The sequence below is a fragment of the Meleagris gallopavo genome, chromosome 23 (assembly GCF_000146605.3).
Source record: "Meleagris gallopavo isolate NT-WF06-2002-E0010 breed Aviagen turkey brand Nicholas breeding stock chromosome 23, Turkey_5.1, whole genome shotgun sequence".
Lineage (NCBI taxonomy): Eukaryota > Metazoa > Chordata > Aves > Galliformes > Phasianidae > Meleagris > Meleagris gallopavo.
In genome coordinates this window covers 1489670-1514606 of record NC_015033.2, presented here as the reverse complement: position 1 = coordinate 1514606, position 24937 = coordinate 1489670, and the positions used below count along the sequence as shown (strand labels likewise).

Below are 24937 nucleotides of genomic sequence, written 5' to 3'. Positions count from 1 at the left end.
GCTCCTGCTGGGAGGCACGATGGCGCCCGGCCGTCGCTACGGCAACGCTGGGACTGGGGCCGGGGCCGGGGCCTGGCCAGCAGTCGAAAGCTGCCACATTGCTTCAGCATTAACGGAGTCTTTAATAAACGCTTAAGAGGCAGCCCCGCAAATTAGTTATGACAGTTTGTGCAGAGAATCAGGTCTCCCCCACGCTCCTTCCGCCCTTCTCCTTTAAAGGGCCCATAGCCTGGACAACTTTGACATAATTTTGCAATAATTATCACTTGAAGAATTTCCACACTGGAGTGGACGTCAGAACCTATCATGTCAGCTCGGCAATAAACGCTGACCAGCAATCCCGGCACTTCCCTCCCCCCACTCTTTTTTCTGTGCTTTTTCCATTTGTGCAGTTCTGATAGTGATCCAACTTTTTTATTTGCTGCCCATCTCAGGCCTACTTCTTCCATTTCCACTTTTCCCTTCAATCTCGGTGTCTCTCTCGAGCAGGGAATGGACAAGCAGCAGCTCCCGGGCGGTTCAACCCAGTCCAGGTGAAGCAAGAGCCGGCGGAGGCCATGGGATCATCCTCTGCCGGTGGGCAGGAGTCCTTGCAGGAGCACAGCTTGGACCTGAGTGTCAAGGACCACGGGTGAGTGACATGCAGAGGCAGCGCACTTAGTTCTGTGTAGCACCGAGCTCTGAGAAGTTGCTGTACCTGTAACCCAAGGGGACACAACGCTTTGCAGTGGTCAGGCTGCACAGCAGCTTGGTTAGACACCCAACCCGGGGGCAGGGAGGCTCTCTATGCTGCCCTTTAGGTTTGTGTTCCCACCTGGTTCTTGGGGCTCATGAACGCTCCATGATAAGAGCTTCACCTCCTGTGCTCCTCTCAGAAAAACCACTGACAAAGCTGTTCTTTTACTTACTGAGATCTGCATGCCAGTGGGCTGAAGGCTGCTCCTGCACCACACGTTGCAGGAACTTCTGCATCAGTGCATCAGGGCAGTGAATTGAGTCTGCAAGGACAACTGGCCCAATTGGATACACAGAACAATTGGTGAACTGTGCTAACCCACAGTTGTGTGTTTTGCCTCTCAAAGACTCAGTTTCACTTGTCCAAAACCTCAGAATAGGAGAGGTTGGGGATCACCCTGTGTTGGCACAGGGCCTGCAGGGAAGTGGCAGTCACCATCCCTAGAGGTGTTCAAGAACTGGAGATGTGGCACTGTAGGACAGGGTTAGTGGGCTTGGTGGGGATGGGTTCACTGTTGGACTCGGTGATCCCAGTGGTCTTTTCCAACCTTAATGGTTCTGTGATTCTAAAACTGCAGTGGAATTGATACTGGGGATAACCAGGCCTGCTCCACTTTGATCCTTGATGTGTTCCTTCCCCTACTGTACTTAAGCAAGCCTCAAATAAGGACCCTAGCAATTGCAGTCATCTGCAACTACTCCTGGCTTCTCATCAAATGCTAGAATTGCCTTTCTGCATGTGCAGCTGTGGCTGTAAGATGTGGGGCCTTCCTTGTTCTGCTGTTGCAGAGGGGCTGTGCCTCTGGCAGTATGAGTCCTTGGTCAGCAGCCCCCCTAGTTCTGCAGCACATCTGTGGAAGTTCTGTCAGGACAAAGGAGTGAAAAGGCTGTGAGTTAGCTGGTAAAAAAGGTGATGGTGTGGGAACTGGGGGAAGAGGTCTGGGTTGTTTAGTAGGTGAAAGAGTAATTCAGTAAACTTGGAACCTCTGTGTCTCCATCTTGGCTATCACGAGGAAGAGTTTGGCCTGCCCAAGGGAGGGAGGGCATCATTCTCTTCCTCTGCATGCAGCAGGTGAGGAGTGAGGCAGCTTGAAGGGAGAAGGATTGATCTCAGTGCTCACAGTCTCTGTGCACATCTTAACTAAACCCTGTTGGTTTGTGTGTTCCAGTAATGAATCAAATGGCCACACAGTCTCGGCAAATTCATCTCTTTTATCCTCGCTTATGAATAAGGTAAGAGCCATCCATCAAACGCCTTTCATTCCCCCACCAAGAGAAATTAAAGCTGCGATGGCGGGGAGGGAGGGGGGAAGAGATGCGTTTGTTTTTTAATGTTTTGCCTCTAATAAGATGAGTTTGTACCATTTAAATTTTGAGACCATTTTCATCGGGTATAATTTCAGAGCCACTGCTTACGAATTAATTTAATGAACTGGCTGAAGAAATATATTGCAGCCTCTGACACCTTTTTTTTCATCCTTTCTAGATGGAGGAGGGCTCTGAAAGATTTTTTTTTCCCATTTTTATTCCCAGAACCTGGCAACTTCTCTCGCTCTCTTTTTATAGTTACTCTTTTTTTTTTTTTAATTTTTATTTTTTAACTTGAAAACATTTTCTTTCACTGGGGGAGGAGAGAATCATTTGTTTTTATGGAAGAGAAGAAGAAAAAAATTATAAGTTTTGAGCTGGAATCATCAATTGCTGCCTTTCTGGTGTGAATAATGGTGTCCAGCAGAGCCCACTTTACCATGTTCTAGAATATTTATTTTAAATAATGCACAGTTTCTTTTTCCTTACTTTTTCCTTAAATTATACATCATCTCAAATATATATTTCCCTTTCACATGATAAATTTTACTGTACAAAGATGAATTTTCCTGTTGTATACAACTGCATTAGAGATCAGGGCCGCCTTTGAGCCTTGCCTTAATATTCCACTGTGATAGGTTTTACAGGCATAGCAATTGCCATCCCCTTGGCTCTGGGCACTGCATGCATCGAGGCCATATAACCCTCAGGAGAGGGCAGAGTGACTTTGGTAGTCTCAGCTCCTTTCTCTCTTATTTCATCACACATTTTCCCATGTTGTTTACACCACTTTCCTTCACCACTGGTTTTGTTACGTTGGATTTCTGGTGGTACCTTTTAAACTTAATTTCCTTTCTGTGTGCTGTCCTTCTAGTGATTCCAAATATGCAGTTCTTTCTCTAGTGAATACATGTATTTAGTACATCTGCAGCTGGGGATCCTGAGCGAAGGAAGGTATCTTCCAGAAGATATTTCACTTGAAATTCTGTGTTTAGAAATAAGCATTTGTTTGTGTCGTAGCCCTGCACGGAGCTATGGCACAAAGGTTTGCAGCACAACATGAGGATTATTTATGTTGTGCAGAATAAGTGCAGCATAAGTGTAGAACACAGTTCTTCAGGTTTGTTTTTTTTTTTTTAAGGTGGGAATAGGATTAAAAGATGACATAAAGCAGCCACCGGTCAGAAGGAGCCCATTCCAAGGCTGAGGATTGCAGACCTAAGCTCTGTATGCTCAGGAATGCACCGTTTGGTAGAGGAAACCTTGCTTAATTGTCTAAGGAAAAAAAAAAAACAACAAAAAAAACCTTTACAGAAATTGAATGGCCAGCACCAAGGAAAAAAAGACAAGCTGAATACCTGCCTTCAGCCATAAAAAGCTGCAGTCTGCACAGAGCAGCAGGGGCTTTACCTTCAGGGGGCATTAAGGAGCCTCAAGCAGCCAGGGTTCCTGTAGCGTGCTGCAGTTTATTTAGGGGGGCTGTCAGGCTTAATTAACTGATATTTATAAAGGGCTTTGAGATCCTGAAGTGGGTGGAGTTCATAGTGCAAGTATTAGGCCTAATCCTGGATTTTATTCACACTGTGAATTTCAGTGTTGTTACTGGAGGTAATTGAGAGAGCAGCAAAGCAGGACCTGGCCTGGGGAACCGTGCATTCGTTAGGAAAGAACATTTTCTCTCCAGCACTCTGGAGTAAATGTCCTCTTTTCATCCCACACCTCCAAGGCTTCTCAGTGCAGAATCTGTTTCAAGCCTTCCACGCAGGGTTATGGGTCTGTGTCCTGTGCTGTGAATGAGGTACACTGAGCACAGAGAGTGAAACAAGTTCTTCAGTGAAATCAGTAAGAATTTGCTGAGGACTTTTATGGCCCAGAATTTTTTTCACAATTGAGATTTTCTAAAAATTTTTTATTTTCTTCCACATAAATTCTTGATGATCCCTTTCAATAAAGAGACATCCTTGCAGCTAGGGTGAGATGATTCTGGATGAACGAGAGCCTATCATTTCTACCACTGGCTCTGCACCCAGAGCCCAGCATTCTGTAGGAGCTGTGTTGGGTAATTACTGATTCAGACTGCACCAGCATCTGTGCACCTTTTCCATACTCAAACAGGGCCTGTCTCCCTTCACCTCAGTTCCTCAGTGTGTGGCACAGATGCTTCATTTCTTCACACAGGAGACATGAATACCAGATGGGAGCCATGTACTTTGTGACAGTTGGGGGGAGGATGCCCGAGAGTGAAGTGTTATTAAGCTATGCTGATGAAATTGGGGCAGCCTGCACAGACTTCTTGTCTTCTCTCTTTGAAGGCACAGCTTTCCATGGGACTGTCCCAGAACTGTCCAGACCAGCAGTGTCCACAGCTGCAAGCTGGGTTTGATGCAGTGTGTGTGTTCTCATTCCAGATGTCCAAGACCAGTGCCAGCCTTGGCAACCTGCTGAACATTAAGACAGAAGGAGATGGCAGCCAGGCTGGGGCTGGGGAGCCAACGCAGTACTTGGGCAAGGCAGTGAAGGCGCTTGTCCAGGAGAAGCTCTCTGAGCCATGGAAGATGTACCTGCGCCGGTAAGGAGGGCGTGGGAGTGGTAACAGAGGAAAGGGAAATGATGTCCTTTGAAAGGTGTCTGGCTCATTAGTCCAAATTTGAATGCTGAGTTCTCAGACCTTCACTTAGCACTGTTTGCCACAGCACCTCCTTAGCTCCTCATCACTTTCCAGTCTGCAAGAGCTGGGCACCAACTGTAGTTTGCTTATACCTCCAGATCACTGTTACACCCCATTTAGTTGTTAGGCATGGAGTATATAAGCCTTAAAATGCTGTGGAATTCCATCTGATTGTAGGAGTGGGGCAAAACAGGGAGTCCAAGGAGGTATGGGAACTGCATGGTTTCTGCTGTTTTTCTTGCAGACAATAAGGCTTGAAAGGAAAATGGAACAGATACAAAACTCACCCACACACGGACACAGGCACATACATGCCCAGACAGACACACGCTTTGAGCATACACAGATACACCCAGGCAGACACATATCTGTTGGTGCTCTGACACAGATAGTTGCCTACAAATGCCTGTGGACACTTTGAAAATCACAGACTTTGATGGAAAAGACTAGAAGGTCCTCTAGTCCATCTGCCCCTGGCCAATGTGAGATCTTTCCCCGCAGTCCACTTGTAGACATTTTGTCCAGCCTAGTTTTAATTATGCCAAGCTGTTCTCTTGTTTCTGGGAGCATTATTATACCATGTAATGCATTTGTCTGTCAGGATCTTTCTTCATGGTGTGCTGCCTGAATTTCCCTTTCCATGATTTTATTGCAGTTCTAGTTATATCCCCTTGAACTACAGCAGATAATTCTTTTCCACAATTGGAGTTCACCCCCTTCAGATAGTCACAGACTTTTAGCATATCATTTAATGAAGCTTTTACTTCCTTTAATCTGACTTTGTAAATTAGTCCCTTCAGCTTGCTGATCATGTTGTTGCTGTTGTCATCGTTCTGGCTGTTCCCACAGAGGGCGCAGAATTGGGCTGCCACTCCTGTATCACTACAACAGACATGTAACAAGCTTCCTGCCCCATACATGCAGCTCAAAGTTGTGCTGCCTTGTTTGCATCTATATTTCATTACGTATATGTATCATGCTTATCACCAACTGCTAAACATGACTGTTGGTAAGGTTGTTCTTATGAGTCCTCTATGTATAAAAACACTCTCCTCACCCCCAGATGTATTAGCTGTTTTCTCCAAATATGACTGTCAGATTGGAACCTTCCCCCATGTCTTGCAAGGCCTCTCTGTTATTTCTCTCCTCCAGCACTGGTGTTGCCAACTCCTCCCAGTTTAGTATCTTCTGTGAATTTCATTAGCACACTATTTACTCCTTCTCCTAGATTGCTAATGAAGATGTTAAATAAGCTCAGACCTAGCCAAAGTCATCCTTGCAGCATTCACAAGATGCCTCCTCCCAGCTCGATACAGAGCTGTTTGTCATAAGCTTTTCTTTACGGTCCTTCAGCCAGTTCTCAATCCATGTGGTAGCTTTCCCATCCAAGCCAACTTGAATTAATTCTAAGCATATGCAAGACTGTATCAAAACGCTTTACTAAAATCCAAATATATTGCATCCCTTCATCCACTAATTTTGTAATTCTATCAAAAAAAGCAATTAAATTTGTCTAGTAAGATTTATTCTTTACAATCCCGATGCTGTTTATTGCTCGTTGTTCCTTTATCCTCTAGATGTTTAATGATTTTCTCCTCCCTCTTAATATTTGTTCCATTACTTTACTGGAAGGAGAAGTTAAGACTAGAGGTATGATAATTGCCAAAGATCACTTGCCTTTTTCTCTTTTCAAAGAATCAGTGCCTAGATTTTTTTTTTTTTTTCCCAGTTTTCTAGTATCTCCCTCTTCTCTATGGCTTAAAAAATAACAAATAGTAATGCAGTCAGTTTGTGAGTTAATTTCCATTGCGCTTCAGGACATGCATCACCCAGACTGGCTGATTTGTACATATTTATATTTTCCAACCAGTCTCTTTATCTGCTCTTCTAGGAGGTCTTCATTTCAGCCCTAATTGTCTGTCTTGTCTTTAGTTTCCTTGTCCAAAGCATATTTTATAAGGCGGCTGCTTTCGACTCATCACCTCCCTGGCATATTTATCAGGCTTTTTTTCTAAGTACAAAACCTCTCGACCTTGATAAAAGAAGCCCTTTAGCTTGCAGTAACTTGGTTTCTTATCTCTTCTCTTATCATACCTTTACTTTCCGCCATCTTCTCCCTGCGAGCCTTAACTGACTGCATATGTTCTACATCCACTGGCCTTTTCATCTCCAGTACATGATTTTTTATTTTTATTTTTTTCTTCTTTCTCTACCTTCAGATTGTTAGGAGGTTCCCCCTGGGACCATGCAGGCTGCTGTTTGTTTCTTGCTTTCCTGCTCATCAGAGCAATTGTAGTCTGTTGTACCTTAATTATGCAAGATTCCCCTGTTAAGTTTCAGATCCTTCCTGCCAGCATTTTTCACTTGATTTCTCCATTCTGAAGTTTCCTGAAATCACATGTACTATGCTGCTGCCATTAAGTTTGGAGAATCTCAGCAGTGGATGAGCAGTGAAACCGTTCTTGCTTGTTTTTCTCCTCTTGACCAGTTCCTCTGAGATGGCTTTAGATGATGTACTTTAGATGTGTACTTAGGGACTGTACGATTCTCTCGGCATATTAGGCTGTAATTGCTGTATAGGTGATGCTTTGTTTCTCCTGTTTCTCCCATCCATGTGATAGCCTGTTGTTGCCAGTGTGCATGGGTGGGAGTGTTCTGGACCTAGATTCCCTTGTTCGATTCTCTTTGCTACTCCCAGTAAATTCAGGCAGATTTACTAATCTTTGATCTTCCCCCAGAGCTCTGACTTTTGTACACAGAAGCTCAAGAACACTGATGGTTTTTCATCTTTTTATCAGATTTGTTCTGTATTTCGCTTCTACTAAAAGTGAATGCGAGTTCCTCAGTCAAAAGCAATTGAGGAAAAGTTCTCTGTGTTCAGATCTGTGTAACCAGCCACGATCCAACAGCAGTGCCAGTCTGTGCAGCAGGGACAGTGACATGAGAAAATAGGATGCTATTAGAGTTGAGAAACAAAAAATGTTTCTTCCACGTCTGTTGCTGGGGCCTTCTGTAAGATGCCTGTTTGTTTGCTTTGGCCAGGTTTGGTACCAAGGATTTCTGCGATGCGCAGTGCGACTTTCTGCATAAGGTGCACTTCCACTGTGTCGTGGAGGAATGCGGTGCCCTCTTCAGCACTTTGGATGGAGCCATCAAGCATGCCAAGTGAGTAGGAGAGCTCTGGCTTTGGGAAACCACACAGTGCAGGAGGAGAGGCCTCACTGAGGAACTCACCTCAGAGCAGTCCTACAGCAGCCATTTGGGCATCCCCTCATTCCCTGTGTAAATGTGTTCAGCTAATGTTTCTGCAGAACACCTCTTTGTTTCACAATAAATGTGCTCTGTTTGTGTAGTGGAAATGCTAAATCATGGGTTGCACCAGTGATTGAGCACCTGGTGGGAAGGCAGGGCTGACCCAAGGGAGCTCAGGTGCACGCAAATGCACTGAGTGACCAGAAGGGCTGGAGCCAGGATCCACCCCTTCCCAGCCCTCGTTTTAAGGGCTGGCAGTGGAGGTGAGGGTATCTCACTGGAGATCCCTGCCTGCCTGAGGCCTTCTAAAGGTAAGCAAATTTTCTTCCTTTGTTTCTGCATCCACAGCTGCAGCATTATGGGCTTGTCCTCATTTGCTGAAGCCTCGGACTTTGCCACCTCACTATTATTGATGTACTTTCACAGTGTAGTATTACAGTTTGTGACTGACATCTTGTGCAGCACTGGCAAGGTAGAGAATTGGGCATTTGTGTTTTTCTGTAGCCTACTTGATGGTATGTTCAAGGAGACCCATATTTCTCAGCATACAAGTACACCAGATGCAAAGAAAGTACAGAATGTAAGAGGGGAAAGGAGCCTGTAAGCCCCAACTGTTGTGGCTGGATGCAGACGTGTTGTAGAGCGGACAGCTTCCCTTCACTGCAGTGTGGAAAGCATTTTATTTTTCTTGTCATGACAAATCTTTTTTTAACAAGCCTTCCCTAGCCCTTTATTCATGTGGTTTTAAGATGTTGGCATCATACCGGTAAGGCTCTTGAAAGGAACCAAAGTGTCCAGCTCGACAGCAACCTCCTGCTCTCCTTGCATTATTCTGTATTGCAAACTCTTGAATAATTTTGGAAAGCAGCAGACAGCCCAGGCTTTGGTAGCCAGAACTAGGTGTCATGGCCTGTCTTGTAACAGCAGCTGTGCAGCATGCTCAGCTCCAAGTGACTCTTGTGTGAAGAATGAAGATGAGATATGCTCCCATTGTCACAGTGAGGGAACTATCAGAGGAAGGCTGGGATGCTGCAAATTTTCTCTGTACAGGACATAATCTGTAGTTTAATCCCATGGCACGTTCCTTTTAAAGGCAAAGGAAGATTAGCCTGAGCAAAGAGTGAGTGTGGCCTTTGGCAGCTGGCCGCATGACTGCGTCTGATGAGGTTTGGAGGGAAGGGGATGTGGTGAAGTTTAGGGTAGGAGGATCTGTCAGCACAGTTGGTCTCTGGAGTTGGATGTTTCCCTGTGGTTCACTACTACAAATGACTGGCTTCTCACCAGCTGTGGGAAGCGACCCTTAGTTGTACTGATCTTGCTGGCTGCAGCCATTCTTGCGCTGCTCTGATTTTTAACACAGTATTAGACCTTTCTTACTGCACCCCACCTAATGAATTCCCTTCTCCTCACGGATCTTCTCAGAAGGCCCTACAAATGTCCACAAAATGGGCAGAGTCCCTTTTAAGGTTTCACTCAGCTAGTTTGCTTATAGACTGCAGCCGCGTTTTGTTGATGTTTAATTGTGTTATATGCAGTGCTTGATGTTATGTCCAAATTACACTGTCTCTTTGCAGTTTTCACTTCCGAACCGAGGGTGGGGCTGTGAAAAGTAACTCTGAGTCTCCCTTCTCAACTGCTACTGACAGTAAGGCTTCACTGGGCCCTTCGTCACCATCTGCTACATCTGCCACCATGGCGAGTGCTCCAGCCCTCGACGTGCCCACCCCGAGCCCAGCAACTGTACCCTCTGCCCCCACACTGCTAGCTTGGAAGCAGCTGGCTTCAACCATACCCCAAATGCCTCAGATTCCAGCATCAGTGCCTAACCTGGCAACCTCACCCTTGGCTACGACTTCCCTGGAGAACGCCAAGCCTCAGGTCAAACCCGGATTTCTCCAGTTCCAGGAGAAGTAAGTTGTTGGAGTTGCTGCTTGCATCCCTGTGTCCTCTCCAATTTTGCAGTCCCCTCTTTACCGCTCCTTGGAGTTGTATTCTACTTCTGTATTCACCCACTGAGATGCCTTCTGTCCAGCAGACACACTAGGCTTTATCTTGAAGAAAACTTGCTTCTATAAGCTCTAGAACATAGCCTCAGCTGTGCTAGTGGGGGAAAAAAATACAGCAGGATTTTCCAGTACATCTGGGAGCACTTTTAGATAAGAGTTCAGAGGAGAAATAAACTTTCTGAACGTATCACTGGAGCCTCTTTTTTTTTTTTTTTTTTTATACCTCATGGAAGGTAAACAGAAATAAATGCTCTTTGCCATATTTTTGATGCTAAAGGCAACAGAGGGAGCGTAGCATCTTAACAGCTGTGAGGTAACTAAGAGTACGGTGCTGTGATGATGGTTCTGTTCCTGGTATACAGATGGGCAGAAGTTAGGTGGTTTACAGAAGGCCTCAGGAGTCTACAGTCAGGTTGGGCATTGCAACTTAGTTGTTGAGGCTGATGGACTATCACACTCCGGGCCATGCACTGACAGTCATCTGTCTGCTTTCAAAGAAGTGTATTATTTTTCATCTCTCTGAGTAAGTAACATTGGATACAGTGCTCAGGATCCAAGAGATCAGTGTTCAGCTACCTCCTATCTGACCTCTGTGTGCACAGTTCAAAAGCAGGGGGGATTCAGGAGCCAAAATCACTTTGGTGTTTAACAAGACTGCAGATTTTTTCTAACTGGGGCAAGACCTGGCATTTACCATTGTGATTACAAGGTGTCTGAATTACCACTGAGGATTGGATCTTGAAAGAAAGCTTTAAATTAGAATCGTGGCCCTTAGAAACTACAGATCCCACTATGCATTGCTGTATTTTAATAATCTTAATTAAGAAAGTGCATGAAGTTGTTAGAGTTGCAGTAGTATTGCCAGCATCAATTTTATTAAAAAGAAAGGAGGCTATGGGAAATCTGTAGGCCATGTTTGGAACAGAGACTTCAGCTGGGCTCCCCTTGAATTAAATGTTGGCAAAGAAACAAATGTGTGAAATGAGTGAAGGTGATGATTGGGTTTTGGATGTATTCCAGTGATCCCTGCCTGGCAACGGACTGCAAGTATGCCAATAAATTCCACTTCCACTGTCTCTTTGGGAACTGCAAGTATGTGTGCAAAACCTCTGGCAAAGCAGAATCCCACTGCCTGGACCACATCAACCCCAACAACAATTTGGTGAATGTGCGAGACCAGTTTGCTTACTATTCTCTGCAGTGTCTCTGTCCAAACCAGGTAAGAGTAATTCAAAGAGTCCCTTCCTGAGGATGTGTGCAGGAGGAGTGTGGGCAGGAACAAGTAGGCAGTGCAGTAGGAACTGAAGCCAAGGGTTTCATTCCTGGTCTGACAGATCCGTGGAAGAAAGATCTTAATTACTTGATCTACTGTTGGGTTTCAACTGAACAAGAAATCCCACTGCTTTTTATGTGACTTGGGTGGGCAAGGTAGCTCAGATGAGCTCAGAGATGCAGGATGAAATAAAGTGAAATTCTCTGACTACTGGGGAAACACACAAGAGTAAGTAATGGAATCTTGGCTGGGATTTGGGATATTTCAGGGTAGAACAGTGCAGTGCAGAATACATGACAGGGAACAAGTTTGCCTTGTGGCTCATGGAAAATAAAGTGGACGTAATCCAGAGTATCAGCTCATACCTCTCTTCTCTCAGAGGGACAGCATTAGCAGCAGGCAAACGAGAGTGCTTTTGTTTGATGTATGCTTTAAGCAATCCACCTTTTTGCTCTCCTCCAGCACTGTGAATTCAGGATGCGAGGGCATTACCACTGCCTTCGTCCTGGCTGCTACTTTGTGACTAACATCACCACCAAGCTGCCCTGGCACGTGAAGAAACATGAGAAGGCAGAGAGAAGGGCAGCCAATGGCTTCAAGTATTTCACCAAGCGAGAAGAATGTGGCAGATTAGGTGAGTTGTCTTCTTTCTCCCTCACCCTTTGCATGTCTTTCCTACGCCCAGGGTAAGAATGGAATGAGTTAAACATATGAGTTAGACTAATTAAATTACTAAACGAGAAACAGAATCAACCAGAAATCAGTTCCTGATCTCCCTGTGTTGAGGCATGAGGATTCCTATTTTCTCAAATAGATCAAAGATCTTAAATGACTAGGAGCTGTAGTACAGAGGATTTTATGTACATACACACACACTTGTTTGGAGATACAGGTTCCCCTTTGTTCTTCCTTTTGATTTTAAAGGCCATTTGAAAATATTTATTTTTTGTTCTTTGGGGAAAGACTTTGCAGTCTTTGGATCTACTGCTTGTCTTGGGCAGAGTTGAAGGGTGCTCTTAAGAGTAAAAGCAGCATATGGGAAATGTCTGTTCTGATGAGACTCTCATGCAGAGGTCCTGCTGTATCGACCTCTGGCTGTGGCCGTGCCTGACTCCACGCAACTTCAGATGACTTTTGCTTTTCTGTTGCTGTTGCCAGGGCTGCATACTGAAAGCCAAAGGGTAAATAACCTGAGACAGAAGTATAGAGAAGGACGTGCAGTAAACTGCTCCTTTCTCCTGACCCTGTTCTGCACAGCTGTCTGTGAGCAGCAGAGAGTGAGTGCTGTGCCTTCATTGCAGCCCTGCACCAGCACACAGCCAAAGGAAACCTGCCGTGCACACAGCCTCAGACCACGGCTTGCCCATTTGCCAAAACTATTAGCAGCACTATAGCAGTTATTAAATCTAAGAGCCTCTAGTGTAAAGCTGGTAAAACAAACATGCAACAGCAGAAAGCAGAACACGTTCCCAGGGAGGTATCCTGGAGCTGAAGCGCAGCACTCTGTGCTGGAGGCAGTCCCTAGGGAAAGCTACAGCACAGCTCCATCCTCACCTCCCAGGACTTGCTCCGTTGCCTTGTGCCTTGCTGTTATCACAAAGCCAATCCTCCTATTGGTCCTGGTTTAAGGCTGAATCATAGTGGGGTTTGGAATAACATGTCTGACGTTCCTGACCATTCCTCCTGCCCGATGTTGTTTTTTCTTGAGCATTGCAGGGTAACAGCCACAGTAAGCAGAACCAAACAGCAGCAATTTGTACCCAAACGGCAACTTGTTTGTGGTAACTGGGGTAATGAGTGTCAACACTCCAGAGCCAGTACTCACCTAGGTCTCATTTACACATGTCACTGGATTCAGCAGTTGCTGTTATTTACTCAACTTCAGGCGTTTCGGGTGATAGAAGGGGTTAGACAAAGCAGGACAGTGATACATGACACCCAGCCTACACGGCTGCCTTGGTAACAGGCGAGCCTTCACCTGCCCTTTGCTGATACCGTTTCAATCCCACCAGCCCTGTTTGTTCTTCATCCTGAAGAACAGCGACGTGATGGGGAGGACAAACGAGGTGGGGCTGTGGGGGAGTGGAATACCTAAACAAACACCAACTTGGCTTGCACATAAAACGCTGTCTGTGAGCTAAAGATGGGCTGGGTGATTCAGGAGCTGCTTGGCAGGGAGATGGCTGTGCATGTGTCAGCAGTGTTTATTTTGGGGTCGGAGGGGTACACGCATCCACTGGGATGAACATATGCCCATAGCTTGGGCTTGCCATGTGTTAAATGTATGTTTAGCCAGCACTCTGCTATGGCCTACGTAGAGACAGGGAGCATGCTGGATGGGGTAGGTGGATGTGCTTGTGTGGGTGTAGATGAGCATACCAGCATGTAAACGCATGTTTGTTGTGCTGTGCAGCTCTCTGTTGTAGGTTAATTGTGCATACAGCAGGTGCAAAAACACTGGCCTGCTTGAGGGGCTGTGAAAGTTGGTGAACACACACACATTAGATCAGTAGATTAATATGATATGTTTTTGTGTATGTAAGTATAGGTGTATTTGTATATACGTACAGAGAGAGTGAAACCTGTATATGTGTATGTAAGTAAAGGCAGGTGGGTGTAGATAGATGAATACAGCTGGGGCTCTATGCCTGTGTGTGTATCAGGGGATGATGGAGAACAGACACAACCTGACTGTTGATGCTGCAGTAAAAACAGAGCAATAAGCCATTATTTGTCTGCTACAGAATGCAGCTATTCAGGATAGTCTGTTAACAAGACACACAGACTCCCAGCATACACGGCAGTTTCTGCAAGGAGCAGAATGTGTTATGGGTCCTTTCCAAGTCGGGGTATTCTATGATTCTGTGCAGTGTGGTATACCACACGCTATATAAATTGTTGTTTAGTGGCTGCCCCTATTACACTGCTAATTTGGAGTGGCAGTAAACACTTCCTAGCTTTTTCTGTCTGACCAGGGAGTGTACACTGTCCTGTCCCGGAGCTGGTGCTTCTAAGAGACTGCTCATCTGTTCAGAGAGCATAGTAAAAGGGAGAAAAAGAACTTTTCCTTTCAAATCTACTTGTGATGTAGTCAGTTGTGTGTGTCAATTGTAAATGTGACAATACAGTCAAATGTCTTGGTTTTATTCCTTTTGGAAAAGAAAATGCAGTGGCTAAGACTGGGGAGTATTGGGCACTACTAAACATAATGGTTATCTTCTCTATAACAAAACAAAGAGGGATGGGACTAGTCTGCTGCTGGTCCCCTTCTTAATGTAACCCTCTTTCTCAGTTGCTGAATAGGCAAAAAAAAAAAAAACAAAAAAAAAAAAAACAAAACCTGCTGTTTTCATTCATGACTCCTGAAGAGCCCCTGACACTCATAATCTCCAATCCAACAGAAATCCATATAACAGCAGTCTTGTCCTGGTCTTCCTTATGGTCTGTCTTCTTCTTGGTACCTTTCATGTACTACATACGTAGGCTCTGTGTCTGCAGGTTGCAAATACAACCAGGTGAACAGCCACTTCCACTGTATTCGAGAAGGCTGCCAGTTCTCCTTCCTGCTGAAGCACCAAATGACATCCCATGCCAGAAAGCACATGAGAAGGATGCTGGGGAAGAATTTTGATCGTGTTCCTACTCAGGTGACTCACTGGTTTTTTACATTGTAGATCTGACTAGTGGCAGAACCACTGGTTACTTGCTGCAGAACTGCATTAATTCCAAGGCACTCATAGCCAAAGTCTTAAGGATACGTGTCTGTACTGAGGAGCACACCTGGGATGCATGAGTTCACCTAAGCTAGCTTTGGCTGTTTTGACTTCTGTAATATGAGGAGAGATGATAAAGCATAGACATCAAAGCATTACTTAATCTAAACAACCTTTCCTTGTGAGTAGTACAGAGAAACATTTCAAAGGATAACACTGAAATATTCATATTTACAACTTGCACTCCTTCCCTGCTCTCTTCAGTATACACCAATTGGCTTATTAAAATTGAAGTGCTTAGGATGTGGAAGAATTGAACACGCTGGTTAAAGCAAACATTTCCTGTTGCACATAAAGAATTATTTGCTGCTTCTACCTCAGCTGGGAGGCATACCAGTCTCAACATTTCTCTGCTGACTGGGAGTTATGCAGGGCAGTGCAGTCACTTTTTTCTAACGCAGCTGAAAGCAACTGGTTTGTCTGTTGCACAAATAAATTCAAATTGCAGCATTGACCACTTGCTCAGAATGGCAGCAGTCCTGCAACGTCCTCTTTGCTCCTCTTATCCCTGCTTTAACGTCCCCAGACTTAGGAGATGAAACAAGCAAGCTTTATTTAAACCCTTGCGACTGATCTACCCCTTAGGACATTGTCTGGTATGTGTAAAGCAAAAGGTGCCATCTGTAAAAGCAAGATGGGAACCCCCTTTCATTCCACAACATGGGAATGAGAGGTCCTTTAGTTGTCCTTCCCTGTCAGTAAGTTAATTGGTTAATTCCACTAACTGCTGCTACTGAAGTTGTGTATAGCAAAGCTACATGCTATACTGCCACTGCCATTCTGTATTTTTATATCCCAACTCCAGTTTTCTCCATTCCTTAGGGCTTAGTAGGCACTTGTTGATACGTTTGGTTATGCATTGCTTCTGGTTACCTGTCCAGGTGCAACTATCCAGTGGTGATCAGCTCACAGCAGCTGTATGAGCACAGCAGCACACACTGAGGTCACTGGTTTCTGCCTGTGATCCCACTGCTATGTCTCAGCAGGCAGGCACTAAGGCCACTAGTCATACTCCCAGTCCCTAAATGCAGCAGGACCTACCACCATAAGACAGCAGTGCCGAGATTAACGCCTCCTGTTTTTGAATGCATCAGAATCCGTGCACCAGGATATCATTGCCAAGATTAACGCTCCCAGCCTCTGAGCACATCACAGTTCACATACCAGGATACATGTGCCAAGTTTAATGTTCTGAGCTCCCAGTGAAGGAAGATGCATGCTGCTAGCCACGGTGCCATGGGTTTCACTCATGAACATGTTCCATTTATTCCTCATGAGCAGTGGCAGAGAGAAATAAACGTGCCGACAGATGGTTTTGGTCTTGGCATCTTGCTTTTGGTGTGAAAGTCCCATCCTGCTTTCTTGCTGCAGGTTATTGGCCACACTCCAAGAAATGAAAATCTCCCCCAGGTTGGCAGCATGGCACCCAGCCCAGCCTCATCAGGAACCCCAGCTTCCTTTCAGGGACCCCCGAGCATGATGGACACTGAAACAGATGAGTACATGGATTACACTGGCTGTAGCCCTGGGGGGATCTCCTCTGAATCTTCTAATATGGACCGCAGCTGCTCCAGCACTCCAGTGGGCAATGAAAGTACATCAGCAGGTAAGACAGAAAGGGGTGAAATGGATAGTCAGTTACCTACTCTCTTGGGAGATTAACTCATGAAGAGAGAACAAAGGACAACTGCACCTTAAAATATAAACTGCATTTGTTTCATGGTAGTGTCTTATATAACTTAGCTCCCTCCATCATTGGGAGAAGAGATACATCAGAACGTGCACCTCAAGGGTCCATGAACTAACAGTGCATCTTTCTTCTCCCCTGGACAGAGGTTTTTATCCCATGTCTTGAACTGGATCTAGTTGTATAGTTGCTTTAAAAAAAAAAAAAAAAAAGTGGGGCTACTTTCTGTCTCTGACATTTCCCCAGTTATCATTTGGGGTTTTTTTGTGCAGCATGTGAAGTCAGGCACTTTTTTTTTAATAGTGTTGAGGTACAGAAAGGCTGTACAATAGCAAATATTAGATACAGAAGGGGAAAAAAGACTACCCCATCTTTGGAAAGCACCACGTAACAGCAGCTCGCTGAGCTCCCCTTCTTGTGCAGAAACCATTGTGCCACTTTTCAAAGTGTTACACAGAGGAGACCTCCATCATTCTCCTCTTTTTGGAAATAAGTTTCTGCCATTATTTCCTGCTTGCAAGGATAACGAGCAGCCATCTCCTCCTGCCCTGTGTTACATAGTTATCTCTTCAGAAGTCTAGTTTCTCTTACGAATTCTGTTACCATCTAGTGTGGATTCAGGGATCTCTCAGCTGTCCTTCCCAGTGTGAGGTGTGTTCTAGATAGTCTGCCTCCCTGAATTTGCTTTAATCTCACGTACATTCTCCTGCTTTGCATTCCCATAGCACATATATGAAGGCTATAATATAGCACATCTAACCATGTGTTACCATCATATGAGCACTGCTGCATTGTGACAGTGGATGCGCCATGGCATTAAAGCTCCTCCAAAGAGTTTTGGTGGGACAGTGATTTCTGGCATTCTCTCCAGCACCATCCCAGCAAGTCACGTTTCCTAGGAAAAGGCCCCTTGCTGCTACCCAGGTAGTGAGCAACTGCCCCTGCCCAAAGCTGAGACAGGGCTCATGGTTGTTAGTTGGTACGAGCTGGCACCACAGAAATGTGCAAGGACCAGACAAGCAGGAATTTCTGCTTGAAAGCCTGTGGCTGCTCCTCCATGCCATTAAAGCCACCTCACCTTCTGCAGAGACAACCTTCCTCTTCCTGATGCTGTCAGTTCCTCACCTTCTGTTTCTTCTCTGTTACAGTTCTGTTTCATACATTTGTTAACGTATTTTCCATTTTCATCATACTGCTTCCGCTCTTGGGTTCTCATTTTATTTTTTCTTTTTTTCTTTTTGTTTGTTTCTTGTTTTTGTTTTCCTTTTTTTCTGCTTTTCTTTTTTTCTCTCCACGTTCTCCAGGCTGCCTGGTTCCTTCTACTGCCACTGCTGCTGCCGATGATGCTACCCACAATGCACCACAACCTCAACCTCCACCTCTGCCTCCATCTTTCTCACAAGCCCTGCTTAGGTCTCCCATTCCCACCCTCCCGTATCTTTTCTCTCCATCTTGTCTCTCATACTCTCTGCTCAGTGCCACTCTTGGATCCAGCAGAGGCATTGTCATGCCTGCCGCCAGCACCACTGGGTTTTCGCCCATCATTGCCACTCCAACTCCAGTAAAAAGTGACGTTCCCTTAGTGCAGGATGCAGCAGGTAACACTTTGCTTTCTCTCCTAGTGTCCTTTGCCCATCTCCTTCCCCATTCACCTTGCCCACGTTTTTCTCTGCACCTTTTGAGTCAGTTAAAAAAAAAAAAAGCCTTTGTCACTCTGTGTCTCACTTAACATTATCCAAGGGCCCTTCCGTGCCTGCTCCATTTGTCTGCTGACATGTAACCACAGCTATGAAGGGCAGCCAAAAAGCAGAGCAAATCGTTGTGAAAAATTCAGATACCTCAGAATTTTCAAGCCAACTCCAAACTATGAGAGAAATCGAACAATAATCCATAGTAAAAATTCACTTTTCACCTCTTGATAACAGCAGGATGGTCACAAAGCAAAACTTTGCTCTTGTAGCATTAATGAACTTGGACTTCTGCATTAGAACTTCAGGGCCACCTAGCCCAGTGCCTATTAGTGTTGCACACATCTTGGTAGGTAGATGTTTGACAGGGTACCCAACTCCAATAGTTTTATAGCTCCTTTCAGCCTCACTGCTTCCTGTTCACATATAAAACCATAAAATTCAGGGCTGCTTTCCTCAGCACAAGTAACAGAGGGAAGTACAGTCAGTGTCACTTTGATGACATCATCAGACATCTCAGGCTGTTTCTCACACTCACTGTTTGCAGCTGCTCTTACAGCTGCAGAAAATACATTTAGAGCTTTAGTTTCAAGCTGCCATGTTTCCCATGTGTGAGTAAGATCAGAGGTGGCTCAGGCTGGGGATTCTCATTCTGGCTGGAATGGTTTTTAGGGTGTGTCTCAGCTTTGGCTTCTTTTCCCAACTCCCAGCTCTTTTCTAGTTAATCAAGAGCATATTTGTTTCACACTAAAGAGGATTCTGGCAGCCTATAAATGTCCCAGTCATTCTTCCTGCCAGCTTTAGTGTGTGCATGTGTAGTAACATGCAAATCTGGGGCGAATGGTGGGGAGTATGGCTGGAGGACCAGCTCTGCTTGGAAGTTCAGAGGTTTTTGTCATGGGATTTGGCTGGAGAAGCATCCACCCCCTGTCCAGAGCAGTGTTTTCCAGTGACCAAAATACATGCTAAACTGTATTTTTAACTGATTTGCATGTTACCTATAATATCTTACTTTGTGCTGTTCTTTCCTCTAATTACATATGTTTAAGTTTCTTTTGTTTTTACCTATTGATCTTCATATAGTTTTTTTGAAATGTTTACATTGTTATTAGTTGAAAAGACAACCTTTTGGCATGTACTTTCCATTGAGATTTGATTGGGATTAAATCTGCTGAGGTTTATAATATCTGAGCATTAGGGACTGACCGCTGTCTAATGGCTGATGAGTGTAGCAGGTTATCTTCTTTTTCATACCCTTGTTCTGAAACTTTGCTGTATAAGGAAAACAAAATTGGTTCAGCTGAAGTTTTAAGCACATCTGTTTGGGCTGTTGTAGAAGCTGAGCAGATGCATGGAGTTTTAAACAGGTCAGATCCCAAATTCTGTTTATTTCCCAGATATTCTGTCTTCTCTTTACAATGCCTTATCCTGTAGTACTATCTGAAGGCAAACAAGAATAACATCCATACATGGTGGTTTGGCTGTAATTTCTTGTAGGTGAGGGAGGAAGGAGTTGATGTCGATAGCAGGGATTTGTCCAGGTGTGCCTAGGAGCAGAGAAGGTTTTACAATACATTTGCAAGGGGGGATGCAGAATGATCTGGTCACGGACTCTATTGCCAGTAGAAAATAAGCAGTGATAGAAAGCTACTCTTTCACTGGCAGCTAGTTAAATTAGCCTTTGCATGCAGTTTCACCACAATAATCTCACCATGCATGCCCCAAACTGGTGCTCTTATTTGCAGTTTGAGCACAAGTGCACATAACAAATGGATGTGAAAGATCTTTTGCTCTCTGCTCACACAGCAACCTGTATAGCCCAGGCACACCAAGATGCCACTATATGGGGAGGTCAGGTTGCTTCTACCCTGCCTGTAGATCTGCACCTTTCAGTATGGTGAATGTTTAACGTTTGGAAGCTTCCTTGGATAACTGTCCAAATCCTTTCATCTAAAGAGTTGTAAGCTAACAAGCCAGGTATGGCAAAAATAGCATCCATTGCTTTATACCTGCTTGTCAGCAAGGAAAAACAATCCCACAGCATTCAAACAAATGACTGTTTCCTCAGTCTCCTAGACGAGGATGCAGGCTGCTCTGGATTCTCAGGTCCCATGCACTGCATGTCTCAAATTGTGCCTCTCTTTAAAAGGATGGTAATTTCAGCATGAAGATGGAGGACAAAGAAGGAAAAAAGTGTGTTTTAATTGCAAGCTATAATTTCCAATTACACTCACAGTTTTGCACCTGGTGTGAAATTCTTCTTGCCTCCAACCTCCTTTGCTGCACGTTGGTCCTGGAGATTTTGATTCTGGAAATAGTAAGCAGAGAAGAAAAAAAGTTAATAGATATAATGAGGTCGAGTCCTTGATGTCAGCTGGATCCTAGGGGACATGAGCATAGCCAGTTATGCTGGCCCTGTGAATGAAACTGGAAGATAGATGAGGGCTCTTTATTTACTAGGGGCATCATGTGATTTTTGAGACCCATGGGAAAGCTGTAGAACTGGTATTTTCTCTTGGAGTCCGCTGGCTAGTGGTGATGAGAATTGGCCCCATTGAACATCTGTCCATCTGTCTTTCTAAGTGCACTCATCGTAATATGTAGGCTCATTACAGTGAGGGATGTTGCAGTCTCCTGGCCAAAGTCCATCCTATTTCTATAAATTCCCCCCCTTGCACTTTCAATCATGCATGGGATCTTCCTCCACTTCCTGCCTGTCCTTGACAGTTGCAGTGTGTTATGGTGTCCTGCTCACAAGGAGCCTGGATAGGGGAAAGCAGTGTACACCTGCTGGTTTTAAAAGGCTTAAATTCATTTACTACTTGAACCACAATGAACTGCTGTAAAACACATCGGCCCTTGGACTGAAAGAAGCCAACTCCTCTGCATTAAAGTTTAGTTTAAGAGGAAAGCAGGACTGGAGATAACTGAGCAGCAGGAGAAACTCTCAGAGTTGCAAAACAGAGAAGGAGCAACGGTATTTGGATAATATTAAGTTATACAAGAGTGGCAATTGGAGGCAAGGGGGGATGTGCTGAAAATCAAAGGAAGTGATGTGCAGCACCAGTTAGCCAGGGGTCCCGGAGCTGAGGCTTACTGGGAGCCTGGGAGATGAGCTGCTGGGGGGGGGACTGTTGTGGTGTTGCCTGTGCAAATAGAGAACTTGCCAGGACAGTTAGGGGATGAGGAGAGACCTGTCAGCAATAGCACTCTTCACTTTTTCTCCTCAGGGAATACCATCACTATGCCAACTGCCTCGGGGGCCAAAAAGCGTTTCTGGATTATTGAGGACATGTCCCCGTTTGGCAAGCGCCGCAAGACTGCATCCTCACGCAAGATGCTGGATGAAGGGATGATGCTGGAGGGATTTCGGCGCTACGACCTCTACGAGGACTGCAAGGACTCCAGCTGCCAATTCTCTCTCAAGGTTACCCACTACCACTGCACGCGGGAGAATTGTGGCTATAAGTTCTGCGGCCGTACCCACATGTATAAGCACGCCCAGCACCACGACCGCGTTGACAACCTGGTATTGGATGATTTCAAGCGCTTCAAGTCTTCACTGAGTTGCAACTTCCCAGACTGTCAGTTCTCTGGCAATAGCACACACTTCCACTGTCTGCGTTGTGGCTTCCGCTGCACTGACAGCACTAAGGTGACAGCCCACCGTAAGCACCACGGCAAGCAGGATGTCATCAGTGCTGCCGGCTTCTGCCAGTTCAGCTCGAGCGTGGACTGCGAGGTGCCCGACTGCAAGTACAAACTCAAGTGCTCCCACTTCCACTGCACCTACCCTGGCTGCAAACACACGGTGGTGGGCATGTCGCAGATGGACTCGCACAAGCGCAAACACGAGAAGCAGGAGCGAGGGGAGCTGCCTGCCATCTCTCCTGGCCCTGAAGGCCTCGCCCACTCCACTCTCGAGTACGACATCCAGAACTCTTCCATCAACCTGGACAGTTCCCTCAACCTCAGCACTGACAACAACAGCAGCTCCCTCTTCTTCCTGCAGAACGCGGCTGGCGTGGGCCTCAATGACTCCCTGGACCTCAGCAAGAAGCAGTCAGAAGTCGCTGAAGGGCCCTCCCCGAGCAGAGCTGGGGCCGCCCCTCAGGAGCCAGGGGCAGCGGCATCAGGCTCTGGTGAGGTGGAGGATGAAGATGACTCTTCCCAAGAGGATGAAGAGGACGATGAGGAGGAGATGAACGAAGAAGAAGAGGATGATGAAGAGGAGGATGATGATGATGACGACGAGGAGGATGACGAAGAGGAAGACCTGAACACAGATTCTGAAGAATCGCTGCCTGACCCTGAGGGCCTGGCCACTAAAGATGATGGGGAACCAGAGGAGGGTGCTTCTTCTTCCACAGACCATGGTGATGCTTCCAGGCCGCAGGACGAGGCAGCTCCTGCCCTTCCTCCAGCCTCAGCTCCTGCTCCGGCTCCCGCTGCTGCCCTAGCCTCTACGGTTGCTCCAGCAGCTTCTCCTTAATCCTAGAGACAACAGCAGCAGTGGTTTGGTTTTGATCTTACAGAATTACTTAGGGGACCCCACATGAGGCAAGAACAAAGATTGGGACGGCAAATGAAATACAAACTCCGTGCCACACACACGAGAGAGAGGAAGGAAGGAAACCTATACTCCACAGGCCCCATAAGAGAGACAGGTTCGCAGCGGGACTGGTGCTGCATTGCTTCATTCTGCAGATCACAGAACACAGGGGCAGGATGCAGCAAAAAAGTACCCTTTTATATGGACATGAACCTTGAGGGTACCAGCTGCTTTTCCTTGTCTCCTGAAAGGTGCATGGGGCCTGCGCCCATCTGGGGACCCTTTGTTATGGGTGGGGTTCTGTCCCCCCATTTTTCTTTCTGGGTTTTTTTTTTCCATGTTTTCAGTTGTACGATATTAATAATAATCTCCACTTCTTGGAGGGGGGTGGGTGGGAACAACAGGTAATGAATTGTAGAAATATATATTTGTGTGTGTGTCTCTTCTATATATATAATGTACACACACACACACATATATAATATGCAAGGAATTGGTGTCACAAAGACAACTAGCTCAGTTTTTGCCAGTGGGAAGGAGGGGGACGAGGGGTGCTCTCTCTCCCCCACCTTTCTCCCTCTCTCTCTCTTCTTTCTCCAGCATTAAATGGATGGCATCAGACAGCAGAGGGTGGGAGTGGGTATTTATTGTCACGCAAATGAGGATGCATTAATGAATGAGCAGGGGTGGGAATGGGACACTCCTCTGTTCTTCCAGATCCTTTTTACTATTAATGATAATAATTTTGAATGCTATTTATATTGTAAAACTTTCTCTGTCTACAGCTGTAAGGCACCTCTCCCCATCCCTGCTGTTCCGCCTGTAGGGATTGAGCTGAAGTAACTGGGGAAGGGCACAGCGGGCAGTTAAAGGGTTTGTCACACTGGAGGGCTGGGGTTCAACTCCCATCCAGTTCCATCTCATCCCAACCCCAGGTGCTTTCCCTCTGTTGAGGGTGAGGCTTTTTTGTGGTGCTTCAGTATCCCCATCTCAGGAGGACTCGGTAGAGTCAGGAGGTTGTGAGCTGACACACTGTGCCACAGTGCAGCACAAGGAGCACTGTGCTCGCAGGAGAGCATCCCAGCCGTTAACTGAAAATACTACTTGCTCTCTGCCCCACGCAGTCACTCGATGACAGGTATGTCCCCACCCCAGGCCCTCCTCCCCTGCCTTTCACTGGAGATGGGCTTAATGCACGGACTAAAATGTAGCTCTGGTGACTTCCAGAAGAGGGTGAAGGCAGCACTGAAGAGGGAAAAGGCAGACAGGCATTCAGGATCCCATGTGGGACGTCCCACTTCTTTGCTCAGCACTGGGTGGGGACCATTCTGCAGCACCCACAAAGTTATTTGCCCAGCCTTGGTTCTTGCAGCCACAAAACACGAGGCTAGCGCAGGCTACACAGCACAGAAAGATGTGGGGAGATGCCAGCAGAGGCCAGGATGCAGACCAGCTAAAAAATGATGCATTTCTGTGTCCATGCTGATAAATTTTCCTGAGTAGGGCTGATAGTTCAGGCATTGCATGAGTAAATGGAATTTAGTAAGCTGGGACCTGCTGCCTCCAGCAGCTTGGGCTTTCCCTGGTCACAAGCTCGTCTCCTCCCTGCTCTCTTTTCCTAGCTCAGGCTGGGAACACACACTACAGGAGACTGCCCAGGACTCGGGCAGGTGAGATTGTAGCTGTCTGACCCCAAATCCTCACCAGAGTGTGAGAGAGAGGGCTTCTCTGCATCCACACGGCTCCAGGAGGACCGGCCGTACAGATTCATTCTGGTCGTAGCTCTTTCAGTGCCAGTCTGTAAGTGCACCAGCCTGGCGAAAGGTTCCTTGTGTCTGAGCTGAGTCCCTTTTTCTCTTTAAGCCTTAGTTGTTTTTTTTTTTTCTCCTTATGTGCAGCCCCTCCTCAAGCACTTCAGCTCCAAGGGATCCCCACGGTTTGTTTCAACCCTGAACCGATAAAGGCCTCAAGGAGTTGAGGTTGGGTTTTTTTGTT

The 24937-nt window shown here is 45.9% G+C and overlaps 1 protein-coding gene across 1 annotated transcript; it reads left to right on the top strand.

The window, feature by feature from the left end:
* Positions 1-19: 19 nt before the first annotated feature.
* LOC100546578 (zinc finger protein castor homolog 1-like) lies at positions 20-24826 on the top strand. Its single transcript, XM_019622388.2, has 12 exons — positions 20-41; positions 412-631; positions 1905-1968; positions 4452-4612; positions 7754-7876; positions 9538-9873; positions 10990-11188; positions 11705-11876; positions 14741-14889; positions 16387-16621; positions 18007-18300; positions 21621-24826. Exons 1-12 carry the CDS (start codon positions 20-22, stop codon positions 22880-22882), a joined length of 3237 nt encoding a protein of 1078 aa, XP_019477933.1. The 3' UTR covers positions 22883-24826.
* The last annotated feature ends 111 nt before the right edge of the window (positions 24827-24937 follow it).